General features: G+C 41.3%; 1 protein-coding gene across 1 annotated transcript in view; it reads left to right on the forward strand.

Annotated features, from left to right (window-relative positions):
* The window catches only part of ISY1 (ISY1 splicing factor homolog), a 15,010-nt gene extending 567 nt beyond the window's left edge, over positions 1-14,443 (forward strand). Inside the window, exons 2-11 of the mRNA XM_009287081.1 lie at positions 24-104; positions 1,234-1,285; positions 3,049-3,114; positions 3,893-3,935; positions 4,103-4,215; positions 4,938-5,055; positions 5,936-6,058; positions 8,515-8,624; positions 9,976-10,062; positions 11,576-14,443. Of these exons, the coding sequence (XP_009285356.1) occupies positions 24-104; positions 1,234-1,285; positions 3,049-3,114; positions 3,893-3,935; positions 4,103-4,215; positions 4,938-5,055; positions 5,936-6,058; positions 8,515-8,624; positions 9,976-10,062; positions 11,576-11,683 (901 nt within the window). The 3' untranslated portion in view covers positions 11,684-14,443. The remainder of the gene's footprint in view (positions 1-23; positions 105-1,233; positions 1,286-3,048; positions 3,115-3,892; positions 3,936-4,102; positions 4,216-4,937; positions 5,056-5,935; positions 6,059-8,514; positions 8,625-9,975; positions 10,063-11,575) is intronic.
* Positions 14,444-15,495: the final 1,052 nt, after the last annotated feature.

Genomic DNA, 15,495 nt, shown 5'->3' on the forward strand with positions numbered 1-15,495 from the left:
GTTCTCTCCTTCGGGGCCGTTAGAAGCGAGGGGGGCCGAGCGCCGTCGGTAACGACACGTCTGCTTTCTCTCCTCTTTCAGGCTCGGAACGCGGAAAAGGCCATGTAAGTACGGCTGGGGGTGCCGGCGGGGGCTCCCCGGCTGGGGCGGGCCGCTGCCCGTGCTCGTACCCCCTGAGTGGGCACTTGGGTACAAGCACCGCTTGCTTTGGCCTCAGAGCAGAGACCTGCGGGTTCCAGTGATCAACCCGCGTCATCGCGAGCGGCTTCTGAAGCAGCTTGATCACGCTCGTCTGAGACTCTGGCTGTGTCTGGCGTCAGAGACATCTGTGCCGTGGCTCACGCCCACAGAGCCACGCTTGCCCAGCGGGACTGACCGTTCAGCCTTTTTTAAAGCTCTGGGAGTTCAGTAATGCTCTTCGGTACTTAGTTGCAGGTGTTACGTTGGTCTGGAGATGGAGGGAGTAGGAGGGATACAAAGCACCTGTACGCAGCGTGCCTGGCGGTGTGGAGCTTGCGTAGCTGTACTGGGTGGTGCTACGCTAATCAGCGCAGGAGAGAAGCTGGAGCAAGGGCCGGAGGAGAAACATGGTGAAATATGTTCTAACGGCCCGTTATGGTTTCAGGCAGTTCCCATTTTTGGAACAGAGACGGCAGGCTGGATAGGAATCTGTCAGCATTTGTTTAAGTATAATTCTTCTTGCTTGGGAGTGGCTTGGGCTAAACCAGTGGTTTTCAACGTATTTATTTTCATATTGCCTTGCTTGAGTACTTTTCAAAAAGGTTTACAGACCTTTAGAACTACTAAATTAGAGGCTCTTCAATATATCTGTCTCATGTTTGTTCTTTTTCCTAAAATACTTTCCGAGCTTGTAATAGTAACTCAGAGAGAGGCTGAAGAGACTAGAGCTGTCTCATGCCTTGCCAGGTGCTCTCTTACGGTGATCCTGTCCAGCGCATCTGGGACGCTGGATTGGGTGGTGTGATTTTCATTCAGGAGATGCCTCTTAACAGCAGGTGGAGCCTAGATAATTGGCTTAGATGCAGGGTATAGGTATGCTGTTAAAGATTTTAAATGAATGGATATTTTAAATGAATTAAATCAATGAGTACGTTCAAGCCTTGTTTTCTACAGACTGTAATTAAGTCCATAATAAACATCCAGAGCAAAACTCATTCCTGGAGTTGGAATGTAGATTTGTAAAAGTAAATCTGCCTCCTTTCTTTTCTTTAGGACGGCCTTGGCAAGATTTCGGCAAGCTCAGCTTGAGGAAGGAAAAGTTAAGGTATGACATAAAAAAACTAAAGCTTTGTTAGCTCTAGTCAAGAGAGGAACGCAAGCCATGTACAGAGCTGCATGACAGCTGTCAGAAAGGTCATATGCCAGATACAGGTATCCTGTAGGAGTCTGACATTAGTATCTGGAAAGCAGCTGAGGTAGGGACTGTATTTCACAGTGACACAAAACAGAAACGGTAACTAGAATTTTCTTAACTAAATAACCTGTTTACAAATTTACGTATATGTATGTTTCAGAGGTATGTTGGCTTGGCTGCCGAGAAGAAAGGGCAAATTGAATGTCACTTAATTTTTTGATGTAATGTGGGTAGAATATGTAATAGTTTGGAAAAAAACAAAACAACAAACTACAATAATGCTATAAATAGAGGCAGCATGCTGGGCAGAAAATGAAAATTATTTTTGAGACTGAAGTTATCTCCTCCTGCAACTACTTATGCAAATTGATGCACACACACTTACTTTTACTGACAGTAATCACAAGGTTTGTTTGGATTTCTTCCCAGAAGAGGTAGAGAAAATCTCATAATCTTGTTCATTGGTAATATTCTGACAAAACAGTAACCACGAAACAGAGGGCCTTCAAGATCATTGTGAACTCGAGGCTTGCATGAGACATAACACTGGCATGTTATTAACCCAACACGATAGCTGTGCATCTGTTCATAATTGTCTTCACTGTCACGCAGCTTTTTTTTTTTTGATTGGTGTAAGATTGACAAAAAAATGGACTTAGCGACTTCGTAATTTAAAAAAAAACCCACCAGTGTAATGAAAGAAATAGCACCCCTAAACCCACACAGAACCTTAGAGACTGATTCTCAACTATCTCTGGATATTCCTGTATATTTTTCACTGAATCATAACTCAAATTGCAAGAATATTTATGTGGGGATCAGAGTGTTTTCAGTAACTTTTTTTGGACAGGTTTATCATTTTTAATTTTGGGCAACTGATGAAGGAATTCTGGAAACTAACTGAGGTGTCTTATGTTTTCACCTTAAGACGCGAGTGCGAGCAATATGAAACACTAAAGTGGGAAATAACAGTTTGGGGAAACTGTAGTGGAAAAGATTCCATGAACAACAGCCGGAGAATAAGATGGAATAGAGTTTCCGGTATATTATGTGAAGGAAGGCTTTTTAATATATAAAAGGTAGAGCTGTGGAAGTACTGTAGGGCAAGGGACAAAATAACTGCACACAGAGTCCTAGAGGTAAGATGAAGTATTAGTTTGTGTAAGCAAGTCAATGGAATGTGAAGAAGGTTGGGGAAAAAGGTGTTTTGGATGAACTGGAGTTGGGAGAGTATAAAACAAAATCATCTTGGAAAAAAACTGCAGTATTTAGGTAGTAGCAATTGAGAAAGAAAGGCCTAAACTTAACAGCTACTTGGAAAACAGCGGATTTTATTTAGATGCTAGTATATTGAAAATGATGTTGTAATTCACCTGACCTAAATGGAACGTTATTTGTATCGGAGAGGATTGTGTGGTCATTTGAAAAAACAGGTGACAGATTTCGTTTTGAATAAAGTGGATTTAAGTAGATTGTTATATTCTGTGATACTTTAATTTGGCAGGGCTATAAATCGTCATTGTTTTCCACTTAATAAAAATCGGTGGGAGCAGAAGGCACTGGAGCTTGGTAGCATAGTTTGGGATTAATCAAGCAAAAAAGTTTGCATGAAATGCTGTAAATATGTTAATGCTAGGTTAAAACTTCATGGTGTGTGGCTTTCTGTCAAACAGGAACGAAGACCTTTCCTTGCATCAGAGTGTAATGAATTGCCTAAAGCTGAGAAATGGAGGCGACAGGTAATGTCAAGCTATAGATTTTTCCAATTCTATAGTAGGTAGGATGTTAGCACTTCATATTTAGACAGCCTGCTTACAAATTTTTTTCAGACTTCAGTATGCTGACAGTTAAATCGCAAAATAATTTAGATTGGGAGATCATATAGTTCACCATGGTGTTCAAAGCAGGTCCTACCACATCAAGTTGCTCAGGGCCATGTCCAACTGAGTTTTGAATATCTTCAGGGATCTGGATCCCACAACTTTTTGGGGCCCCTGTTCCGGTGTTTGATTACCTTCTCAATGATTTCCCCCGCCCCTCCTTGAATTTAATCAGAATTTCCCCCATTCCAACTTGTGTTTGTTGCTTCTTGTCCTATTGTCACGCACCTCTCAAAACAGCCTGGCTCTGTCTTCTCTATACCCTCCACTAGGTAGTTGAAGACAGCAATAGGTTATTCCCTTTTTGTCTTCTCTTAAGGTGGATCAAACCCAGTTCTCTCAGCCTTTCGTTGTACTTCATGTGCTCCTGCCCTCCTCACATGTATAGCTGTAAAAATGTTTCCTTGTTTTTTAAGCTTCTGAGGTACTATATTTGTGTCTGAATAAAATCTATTTTGATATTTGAAATTGATAGGCTCAGGTCCATTTTCTAGATCAAAAAGCCAACTTAGAAGTTGGATCTTTTTCGGGTTGTTTTTAGCCTTTTCTAGCCTTGGTTGCTTTTTTGGTTTTGTTTGGGGTTTTTTGTTTGTTTTTATTTTTTAAGAAATTCACTTCTCTGTTCTTATTTAACTAGATCATTGGGGAAATTTCCAAGAAAGTGGCACAGATTCAAAATGGTAAGATTTTTCTAATTACATTTTATTTCTTTCAATCTCCAGTCCTAAGCAGTTACAGTAAAAATCACATTTCATGTGAACTGTACTGTTTCCATTGCATAAATTCTGAAATTACTCTGGTGCTTCTAGTAAGCTGCCCTATATATTGCCTTTTTCCCCTCTAACAGCTGGATTAGGTGAATTCAGAATTCGGGACCTGAACGATGAAATAAACAAACTTCTGAGGGAGAAAGGACACTGGGAATTCAGAATAAAGGAGCTAGGAGGTCCTGATTATGCTGTAAGTGTAGATTATTTTGTACTACATGGTTGTTCTGCTTACAAGTAAAGTGACTAATGAGAAAAATCTGTGCAACGTTTAGTTAACCATGTATTACTTGGCCAACGTTTATTGGAAAGGAGCTTTATTCAGCCCCTAAAAATGTTAGGTCGTGTTAGAAGAAATATTTGTTTCTATGATGAGCAAATCAGACTTTTCATTTGGAACACCGGTTCAAGGATTCTTGCCTTCCTATTGAGAGTTTGCAGCAATGGTCTGATTTTACCCATCAGTAGGTGTTGGTTTTCTATATTGTACTCTACCAGTCTGTAGAAGGGTTTTCACTTGGCTCGCCTAGTTACTGCTGAAAATGAAATAATGACACTAGCTCTCACTTGCCAAAATGTCAAAAGTATGCCTATTGTCAGATTTGGTAGTGCTTGTTTATCTGATACCTGAATATACTAGTACAGAGAATAAGACAGGTTTAGATATTTTGTGACGGTTAATCCAGTATGGGTGCTCTGTGCTTTGCGTGGTCATTTTAAAGGTGTGATTTGTAGTAAAAGTAGAGAACCTGTATAAAAATGAGCTATGAGGGTGTTTTACTTGTGGGGCAGTTTGAACTGGTATAGCATATCTCCTTTCTCAATCCTTTAATCTATTAAGATGCCCAGGAAAACAGGAAATACAAAATGCAAGAGGAATAAAATTTTAAACAATGAACTTGGTTTATTTTCCAGCGGATTGGACCAAAAATGTTAGATCATGAAGGGAAAGAAGTTCCAGGAAACAGAGGTTACAAATACTTTGGAGCTGCAAAGGATTTACCAGGAGTTAGAGAACTTTTTGAAAAGGAACGTAAGTAAATAGCAACTCTTTCCAGACATGAATCTACATAGTAGTATATCTTGGGTAAAATGTCTGCTGCAGTATGTGGGGAATGCTAGTAACAGCATATTCTGGCCTATGCCTTAGATCAGCTAAATGAAAAGCTGAACACAAGTAATGAATTAAATGCTATTTCTTTGGGCAAATTTTGGCTGTTTGCAATTAAAGAAACGTAGAAAAGAGTAAAGTCTGTTTTCTACGGGGAGTTCGAAATGGTAAGTTCTACAGAAACTTTCCAGCATAATAGGTTAACTTTATTGATAAGTCCTAAATAGTACTCTGAGTTCAGAATTAAACAAAAAAAAAAAGGAAGTTGGCTTGAACATAATTTTAGAGGCAGGAATCAACTTTCATAATAGGAAAAACTAGATGTAAGTGGATAAGACTTTATATATTGATTTGTCATAGAATGAGTGGGAATTACTTGGACCTGAAAGTGAGACAGGCCTACTGAATCAGCTCTTTCTTACTTGCCATCTGCAAAGAAAAATTACGGGAAGTACTACATGATCTGGGGGAGCTTGGGACAGTTTTTTAGTTCCTTTCATATAGTAGTCTTGCTCAGTACCGGGACTCCAGTACAGGGGGAAAAACAACCGCATGCATGACAGTGCAGAATTGCCACAGGGTGGGAACTGTGCAATATGAGGCATCGGGTCATGTATTCAAACTGTTTTGTGCAGGCCAGAGTAAAACACCAGTAGTCCCGATATTGACAGCAGTTCAGATCATGCATTGGTTATGAGCTTAAGCGAGGTAGCTGTAGTTGCCGTGAGGTTGATAGGAACCGGGAATGCACAGCAAGCTATCGAGATGGACCTGGATGAATGACAGTCGTGTCTTTTTTCAGCCCTCCCACCGCCTCGAAAAACTCGAGCTGAGCTCATGAAAGCCATTGATGCAGAATACTATGGCTACAGGGATGAAGATGATGGTATTCTGGAGCCACTGGAACAAGAACATGAAAGGAAAGGTATGTGAGATTCAAAACCTGCATAAATCAGTCCAGGAAGGGGTGATGATGGACTCTGAAGTTAAGATAACTTTTTTTCCCTGCGAGTGTTGTCTTGTGCTTAGCTGTCAGGTTTATCTGTCACATAGGTATCCAAATCACTACTGTGTAAGGCATTTCAGGGGTGAGGGAGTGTGCTTTAGAGTTTGCTGTCATCTTTAGTACTGTTAATGATTTAATATTGTAAGCAAGTGATTTGCTATTGAAGCAAAATCTCCTCCCCCCCGCCCCCTTTTTCATGCTTAAGAATGTAAGAGTAGGTTGCAGCAGGGAGATCTGTGGAACTCAAGTGGTTATCTCCCTCCTTTGTGAAAACTGACCATGCCATCTGTTTCCTGTCTCACCTAATTATTTATCCATAAGCATAGCTGTTCAGTTTTCTTGGAGATTAGAGGGGACCTTCTGGAAGCCCTGAAGTCTCGGTGGCCTATGTTAATTTATCCACGTCATCTATCTCGGAACTTCAACACATTTGTGAATCTTTTTTCCTTTGAAACCCATACTTTCCCAATAGATAATATTTATCCATGTGTGTGCTCACTTAGTTCTCTGGTTTTGTTTCTGCTGACTTGTCTGGTAAAGGCATCAGGATTACAAGTCTAATTCCTGAAACCCTCTTTAAAATTCAGCACTGTGTGCCATCTTCTGGTATTTGTGTAGCTTTAAGCAAGAGGCCACCCACCACCTTTAAGAGCTTAGCTGTTTTCTAAATAGTTCTTTCAGTGCTTCTGGTGAACGTTGTCTGATCCTGGCAATTTGTTGCTGTTTGCATTGTGTGTTTGTTTTATAATCTCCTCTTCTGAAGCTGCAACTGCAGGCAGATCTCAGTGCTCTGTAGGAAATATCCTGGTATAGGAACCCTTGGCAGGCTTTTCCACAGAACACAGCAGATAAGACAGTCAGTTTTTGCTTGAATGGTGCTTCTTTTTGTATACAATTATCCCTCTGGAATTAGAGATAAAAACTTTAAAAGAAACTGCAGGAGGTGACTTGTTAAATGATTATAAGTTGTTGAGCTTGTCACTGTTATCAATACTTAGTATCTCTTGGTGTGGTCATCCACTTCTTAAATATTTATCCCTTCTCCATGTGTGAGATCTTCATAGTATTGTGAGTTGGAGATCATGCCTTGTCGGTTAGATTATAGGACAGGGAGAAAGAGGGGAATAAAGGAAGTATTTCACTTATCTGTGTCCTGCAGCATAGCTTGGAGCCTTAAAACAAGTCCACGTTAGCTGGCTGGCCCACGATAGCATAAGAAGGGAAGTTGTGTGGTGCGGCGCTCCCAGAAAGGCATCCCACTCTCTGTTCATCTTGCACACCTTGCTAATTACAGACAGGAGAGGTAGCTCATCTGGATTCATATGGTTATTTGAGAAAGTTACCATCTTTTCGTGCCACTTGAAATAACAAGGCTAGAGATGCTAACAGAACCAATAAGTGTACTATTAATGCACAATAGCTAAGATTCCTTTAGGGTCACTTGTTGTCTAGGCTCTTGTGGTTTTTACCTTATCAGAAGAATTAAATTGTTGTGAAGCAAAGTATTGAAAAAAAACTTCTTAATTTGGGGCACCTTTTCTGTTACGAAACCACATAAAAATGCAGCTGTGTGCCACTAGTTAGTTAGATTTTGCTTTCTCAGGGAGAGTATTTTAATGTTTAATCTTTGAGAGCTGGGGGGAATGACTGCTGGATTCCATAGTTGTAGGCATTTCATACTGCCTAGTTGCATTAATCTTGCAGCTCCCTAGGATTTTTATGTGCTGGTGATGTCACTGATTAAGCTGCTTAACTTGTTTTAGCGCTCTTACTAGCGCTCCGCTGTGTAGTAGAGATAGAGCGGCCTAACAGCTCCTAGCTAGCAGCGAGTTACAGAATTGGAATCATGCTACAAAATAAGAGAAATACACTACGCGATGAAAAGAAAGACACTTATGTGGGTGGTCACTCTAAGGAGCATAATCATGTTTAATTACATGGTGATCAACACTCCGATAGCTGTTGACATGCTACAGAGCTGTAAGAGCCACTTAGCCTGGTCATGTGACCCCCTATTACTCAGTTCAGAAAGTAGGTTGATATTTATCCATGACATTTAGAGTCTAAAATGTACCCAAATTAAGGCATTAGCAAGTACCACACTTTCACAATGCTAGCATTGGGTTTTGATCGGACTACGTTGATATATTTTATTAGATACTACATCAAGGTTGTACAGTAAGTGTGTGTTACCGATGTAGAAGATTTAAGCAAGAAGTTTAAGTCTGTTGGAAAAGCTTTGGAAACAGGAGACAAATCAAGGGAGCTTAACTTCAGTTGCTGCAGAACTGCTGTCGAGGAAACTGGGGCTACAGTTGGACCATGCTGGTTTAACTTGCTCTCAGATACACTTGTCGTTTTCCTTTGCTAACCAGTTATAGCAGAAGCAGTGGAAAAATGGAAAATGGAGAGAGAAGCACGACTTGCAAGAGGTGAGGAGGAGGAGGAGGAAGAAGTAAATATCTATGCTGTCAACGATGATGAGGTATGTGATGGCTAATGTGATGTAACATTTCATGCGTCTTCTACGCTGCCCTCTTGGAAGTAGAGTTATTTTGCTGAGAACCTGTCTGCTGCTGCGTTCTGCCCTCTCTGCCTAACTTACTGTATAATTGTCCCTGTTTAGTAAAAATCGGTAGTAGATGAGTACGCTTGGTCCAAGTTTAGAGCGTTATGAAAGCTGGCAGCTAGGGAAGACTTTGTACTTGAGTGAGAAACAACTTACAGCTGAGACCTTGTGATTTAACTGTCACTGCCTGGAATGCTGGTATCTGTAAAGTAGCGTGTTGTTAACTGAACACTGATCAGTCGTGCTGTTACCGATGCAGATTGTGCTTAGAAGCAAAAGTAGTTTTCTGTACAGTATAATTTCATACTGTCAATGTGTAGCAAAACCAAGGGTTGCCAGGGTCTTGTTCACAGTTGAATCCTGATACAGCAGGGCTTTGGCGATGCTGCAGTCACTGCTGTGACATGGTTCTTGCCTCTTTCTTCTCCCTGCCCCCAGCGCTGGGAAGGGAAGTGAGGGATGTTGCCGCTGCTCTCGAAGATAAGGGGTACTGGAAACTAGTTCTTATTTTGCAGTACCTAAGTGGGTTTATCACAAGAATAAAAAGGAGATAGTCCATAAGGTAAAACTGGTGGTTCCTTCAGTACCCTGTTTTATGTGTATTATCTCATGATTCATAAGCCCAGCTCTCAGGTGTGAGAACGAAGCAGTACAGAGCTATACAGGGAAGTGGTATGTATTTTTTTTTTTTTTTAAGCACTTGCTTTCTTCTTGGTTAGCTGGCTCCTCTTTTGTTTATAGCTTTGCTATGGAAGCCAGAGAGATACGGAAGAGGAGGGAATATAGCTTTACATGCATGCCCATCCCACAGCAGATGAAAAGCCATATGAAGAATGAAAGCAGTAATTCTGAAAATGTCAAGGAGCAGGATCTGAATGTGATGCTTGTTGTATTCCTTTGTTGTTTGGTCCTACTCGCCTCACTTGCTTTTTCTTGGTTAGCTGGCTCCTCTTTTGTTTATAGCTTTGCTATGGAAGCCAGAGAGATACGGAAGAGGAGGGAATATAGCTTTACATGCATGCCCATCCCACAGCAGATGAAAAGCCATATGAAGAATGAAAGCAGTAATTCTGAAAATGTCAAGGAGCAGGATCTGAATGTGATGCTTGTTGTATTCCTTTGTTGTTTGGTCCTACTCGCCTACTTCTGGTGTTTGTAGCGTTGATCATGCTCTATCTGGTTCCTTCTGGCAAACTAAGTAAAAAAGGTGTTTTTGATGACCCCTTTGGAAAGTAAACTTGATGTGGCTTAATTTTTTTTTTTTTAGTCCGATGAGGAGGGTGGCAAGGAAAAAGAAGGTGAAGAAGGCCAACAGAAATTCATTGCGCATGTTCCAGTGCCATCTCAGCAGGAGGTAAGACATAATAAAACTAAGTTGCAGAGATGCACTGTGGCTATTGCAAGATAGAGATCTTAACTTGTGGTGGGTCATCAGTAAAAATGTCCTCGATTTGTTATTTCTGTGACTTGACTCTGCAGCTGTTTAATCCTCTTGCAAATGCTGTGGAACTGGCCAGCATTATGGTACCATTGCTATAACCCTTTTCATCTGCGAATTTCCAAAACCTTCATAAGTATTACATAAATTAGAAAGTGTTGTGGTGTTATGATCAAGATAACCCTGATTGCCTACTATATCTTTACTGTGCTTTTCTGCTGACGGTCTAACTTTTTTTAATTTAATGGGATGATTTCTGAATTGCAGGGTTTGCTCTCATAAGTTTTCTAAAATTATTTTGGTGGCATGACCTTGAATTGACGATTATCTTTTGAAACTGCTCTAGGGTATATATTACCTTAACAGTGACAGGTTGTTTGAAATATAATTCAGGCAAGAAGGTTCTGGAGTTATGTATCTTTTGGTAGGTACGCCTTTACATCACACAGATAGCATGTGGTGGTTTGTCCCCTGCTGTCATCTTGTCAGATAACAATGCCGTATTCTGCTGTGAAGTCATGATCCTGCACGTTCAACAAAATATACGTGTAATGGCTTGTCAAAACTGTAGGGGAGAAACAACGATTAAAAACATTGCTCTCTGGCCGATGATACTCTCTTAATGAAGAGAGCATAACTGAGAGTCAAAACTGGCTTTCTAATACATAACGACTGATTTACATAGCAATCTTTTCTAACTGGACAGCAGTCAGTGTAATCTTTTCACTTCTAGTGGCAAATCACTCCATACCTTATGCCTATGGGATTATGCCTTCTAGATTCTAAATTACAAAAAGCTGAAGTTCAGAACACTTATTTTTGAGAGACGCTGTATGCCTGTGTGCTGTTTGGACAAATATAAAATTATTACTGCGATTAAAACAAGTCTTGCAGGTTGCTATTCTTTAAAGTATAAAGATCTTTAAAGATCTTTAAAGTACACGCTTGTTAAAGAATCGTGTATTGCTGGCACTTCTAGACAAAATCTAGGTAAGAGGTTCATAGCCATTGCTAATGTGAAAGGCACACTCACTAAACTGTTACTTCAAGGGTGTGGACTAGTGTGGCATAACTCCACTTGTTCTCCGTTGGTAAAGCTATATCCGAGACAATTGTTTGAAACAAAATTCAAGTGACTGTACTGAGAGTTAAAATAAAATTGCAGCTAACGTCCTAATTAAAAAGGGTGGGAGCATAGATCTGAAACGGAGGCATCTGTTTTACTGCTTCTTTCGAATTCTGTGAGCTTCAGTTGAGTATTGAAAAGATACTCCTGACTCATCTTAATTCAACTACTTTTACACTAGTACATGCCTCTAACTTTCGCAGCCTATTTCCTGCATTTTTCTTCCTCCTGTCTTAATAGCTAAGCATGCTAGGTTTCGGCATCTCAATTAAGCTGAATGTCATCCTATTTTTATACTTGCAGATTGAGGAAGCTCTTGTACGGAGGAAGAAGATGGAGCTTCTTCAGAAGTATGCCAGTGAAACCCTCATGGCACAGAGTGAAGAAGCAAAAACACTTCTAGGATTGTAACATTGCACCAGTGTGTCCTGGTTTTTGTGATCCATCTTAAAGCAACAGGTTCATATATTCTGGTAGCAATCACTTTAGCTCTGAAAGTCCCTTTGGATGTTAAAAGAGTAAACTGATGAAGTTACAGTGTATTCTGTAGAAGGAAAACCATCATTTTGGTTTATCCACTCAGATGACTTGCACTTCAGTGCTGAAAAAGATCAAACCTAGGTTAACTTGTCTCTACATCTTCAACAACTGTCTTCAATCCTTTCACGTTGTAAAACGGTCTGTGCAGTGGTGCCTCTTAACAGATAGAACCGCAAACCCAGTGACTCCTTAAATCCTGAAGGAAAATTGACTGACGTTACTGCCATTCTGTCTCCTGTATCCTGACTGTAAGTGTGTGCATCTTTCTCACGTTGATTTTTGCTGACCTGAGTCCAGAACTCACCTGGTCTATTACGCCTGGTTAGTTTACCAGAATAGCTTAAAACCTGTTTAGAGATACCTTGATGGCAGATGTTATGAGTGACTGAAGTTGATGTGGTTCTTTGTATAACACATGCAATATGTCTAAAAACTGTTACCCTTTTTGTGGTTTGTAACCATGCCTGGGTGAATTGCTTAAATGCTGGATATTTCAGCAACTATTGTAAATACTTCCAACTTTGCAATACCTTGTTCAAATATTTTTAATAACACTTATTTACAACCTGATGTCTTGTTTCGTTCTAGCTCAAAGGATTGTGTTGTTTCCCTAATCGTAGCCAAAGAATGGGATCATAAACAGCCATCCATGTAGGGATTTGAAGCTGTGCATGCCCTACTGCTCTTAGCTTGTGTGTCCTGTGACAAGAGGCAGATTACAGCCTGTTTAGAGTCTTATGGGTGACTAACATTATTATACAGATCTGAACAAATGAAATCTTAAATTGGACATCTGCAGCCATGGAGTAGAAGTGCTATATAAGGAATATAGTATTTAACAACCAAGTAACCGTGTCTGGGACTATCTAGAGTTTCTAGATGCTTTTAGTATTCAGCTCTGTCTATTGTAAATAATCCACTCCAGAACAATCAAAGCTCTAAATTATAGAGGCAAGCTTTGTCTTATTTGATGTAAATGATTAAACACAAAAGCCTTGGAAAAAGTGGGAAGCATAGCTGCGAAATTCAGATCTTAATAATAAATCAAAACTCAAGTATTGATAGCAAGCAGACAACTAACATTACAAACCATTCCTCTCTCTTCCTGTTAGCAGCGTAGCTTTCTCTGCTTTGTAATAAAGCAGCGAACGAGTGTGTTTATGACTCATAATAATTTGTGTGCTCTGAGTTGCAAGCACCTATCCAGAGTTGTTTTTAGTTTTTGCTGCTGCCCCTCGAGTGTTTTCTGTTCTTGGGTTTAGAGGAGGTCATGTGCTTTTATCCACATGCTGTTTGTATCGCTGTAAAAGACAACACTTTGCCAAAGTTCTTTCCCTGAAATCCCTGGCCGCCAAGAATGAAAAAATAGGCTCCTTTCATGTTGGATGTGCTAACAGGTTTATGGTCTAGCAGTACTGCATCAGACTAGTGTACTTCACCTATGGAAAAGATTAGTATGTGGAGGGAAAGGCTTTGTTGCCTGGTACTAAGCCACTAACTGAGTTCTTGGAGCTTAATAAATTGGCAGGCAGTCTATTAAGTCCTTACCACGCTTCAGGAGTGTTGGTCACCAAACCATAGTACGACTGGGGCAGGGGGGATGCGACACCAACAAAAAAACTAGAGCAGCCAAATGGGCTTGCCAAAAAGGCGTTTAGAGTTAAAGCTCTGTCGTGAACAGCCACTTGCCAACCATGCTTCTGCTAGACTGTACGTTTTTTCTTTTTTCTTTTTTTTTTTTTTGTTTTGTTAAGTACAACAACTGTTTTTCTTCTAGGGGAACAGTGCTTGGAAGAAGAATGCCAGTCTTGCTGTAGATTTGCTAAACTATATGCTGGAGATAACCAAACTAGATTTAGGGGGGGGAAAACCCAACTAGTTTTTTATGGCCTGATTACATTGGTAATACCAATGGTTGATCCCTTCTGTCACTATATGACTCTGTAACATAGAAGACAGAAAACAGAAGGGTAAAGACTGATGAGGGACAGAGTGATAAATGATAGAAGGCATAAAAAAAAAACCCAACACGGAAAGAATGAGAGAAAATCAAGACAGGATAGTAACTGCATTCATGTTCAAAGGAGTAGCTACCAGCCCTGAGCAAGACCAATATAATGAGGTAAACAGAGAAGTCTTTAAGGCAGCGCTGATCTCTGCTGACCAACACAGAAATGGAATAAATGTACAAAAATGCAATATGGAACTGTGTAATGCAAACTGTGGCTGCTGCTTGAACCCGCTGTACTAAATACTCACTCTGAAGCTCTGAGCGCGAAGCATTTTTAAGCTGAATGCTCTTTTTGGCTGCATCTGAGCCAACAAATTGCAGAGTAATTGTTTGCCAGCAGTGGCCTATAGCAAAATGCCCATGTTCTGCTTGCTGTACAGGCTGTTAAATTGCTGGTGGAGTTAGGGCTGGGAAGCTGCTGTAGCCAAAGCCAGGAAGCTGATCTTGTAGTTTGTCCTAGAGAATGAAAGGGTGCGTAGGCTCTGCATTAACTCTTACTTTGAGTGTGCGGCTGTACTTAGACACGTGTGTGTTGTCGGCCTTATAGCTCGTGCCATCTGTATAATGCCACAGCCTTGAACATGTCTAGGTTGTAAAATAAATGTCATTTTATACATGCTGACATGTAGCTTGTTCTCTTGTCTGCCTTGGAGTTCTGCGCTGTGCATGATCCTGGCTTGAGCTTTGAGGGGATAAGCTCCCTAACTGTTCTGTTCTCTGCATCAATTTTGGCTTGCTTTTGTGTTTTGGAAATGCATTCAATTCTGCTTCATTTAATGCCAACCACATAAGTGGTACAGATTGAAAGGCACCTTCTTTCATCTTTGTCTTGGTGAGTGCAATCACTGGAGGATCAATTTCTCCTTGGAGTCTGAGAGAGGGTGGTGAGGAATATTTGTTGGGAGTACTAGGAAGTAAGTGGATTTACCTAACCTGTATGAGCAGATGAGCAAGACAAATGGACATGGCTTGCAGAGTATCCATTAACTAGTGATATCCAATTAGCTAATGATATTTTGTTTGTTTTCTCACTTTCAAGTCTAGTTGCTGGGAAATACCTTTGCAACACAGATCCCACATCTAAGATACCGCTGTGTTTGTGCACGTACACGATGTGCTTTTTTCTAAAAAGCATTGATTCCTGAAGAACCAGAAAGGATGTCTGGTTTGTTATTAAAGAAAAATTTAGCTATTTCCTCGGTAGAAATTTTGTGCTACTCCCTCTTCCTTTGCTGCCAAGGTGGTACCGCCTCCTGATGCGTTTGAGGAGGGTCAGGCAGAGCCCTCCGGCCGGCTCTTGGCCTTGCTGCCAGTCCTCAGCCCTCCCGCGCAGCAGGGCTGGGAGCCCAGGCCTCGGCTGCTCCCCAAGCGTTCGCCGGGTACCGCGGTGGGAAACGGTGGCACAAAGCCCGGCTGCGCCCCTGGCAGTAGGACGCGCTCCGGCTTTCGTGCCGCGAGCCTGCTCGCCCTGCGGCTGCTGTCAGCTTTGCGAGGGCCGCGGGTGTTTGTTTCTGCCGTTACGGCCCCTGACTTGCGTTTGGCGTTGCTTGACGAGCTAATTAATGCTTGAGCGCGGCGGCAGGGCTGGCTCGGCGCGGCGCTCGGGGGCGGCTGGCCGGGGGCGGGGCCCGCCTGCCCGGCAAAAGGGGCGGGGCGGTACGTCAGGGGCGTG

Source organism: Aptenodytes forsteri, unplaced genomic scaffold (assembly GCF_000699145.1).
Source record: "Aptenodytes forsteri isolate BGI_AS27 unplaced genomic scaffold, ASM69914v1 Scaffold105, whole genome shotgun sequence".
NCBI classification, from domain to species: Eukaryota; Metazoa; Chordata; class Aves; order Sphenisciformes; family Spheniscidae; genus Aptenodytes; species Aptenodytes forsteri.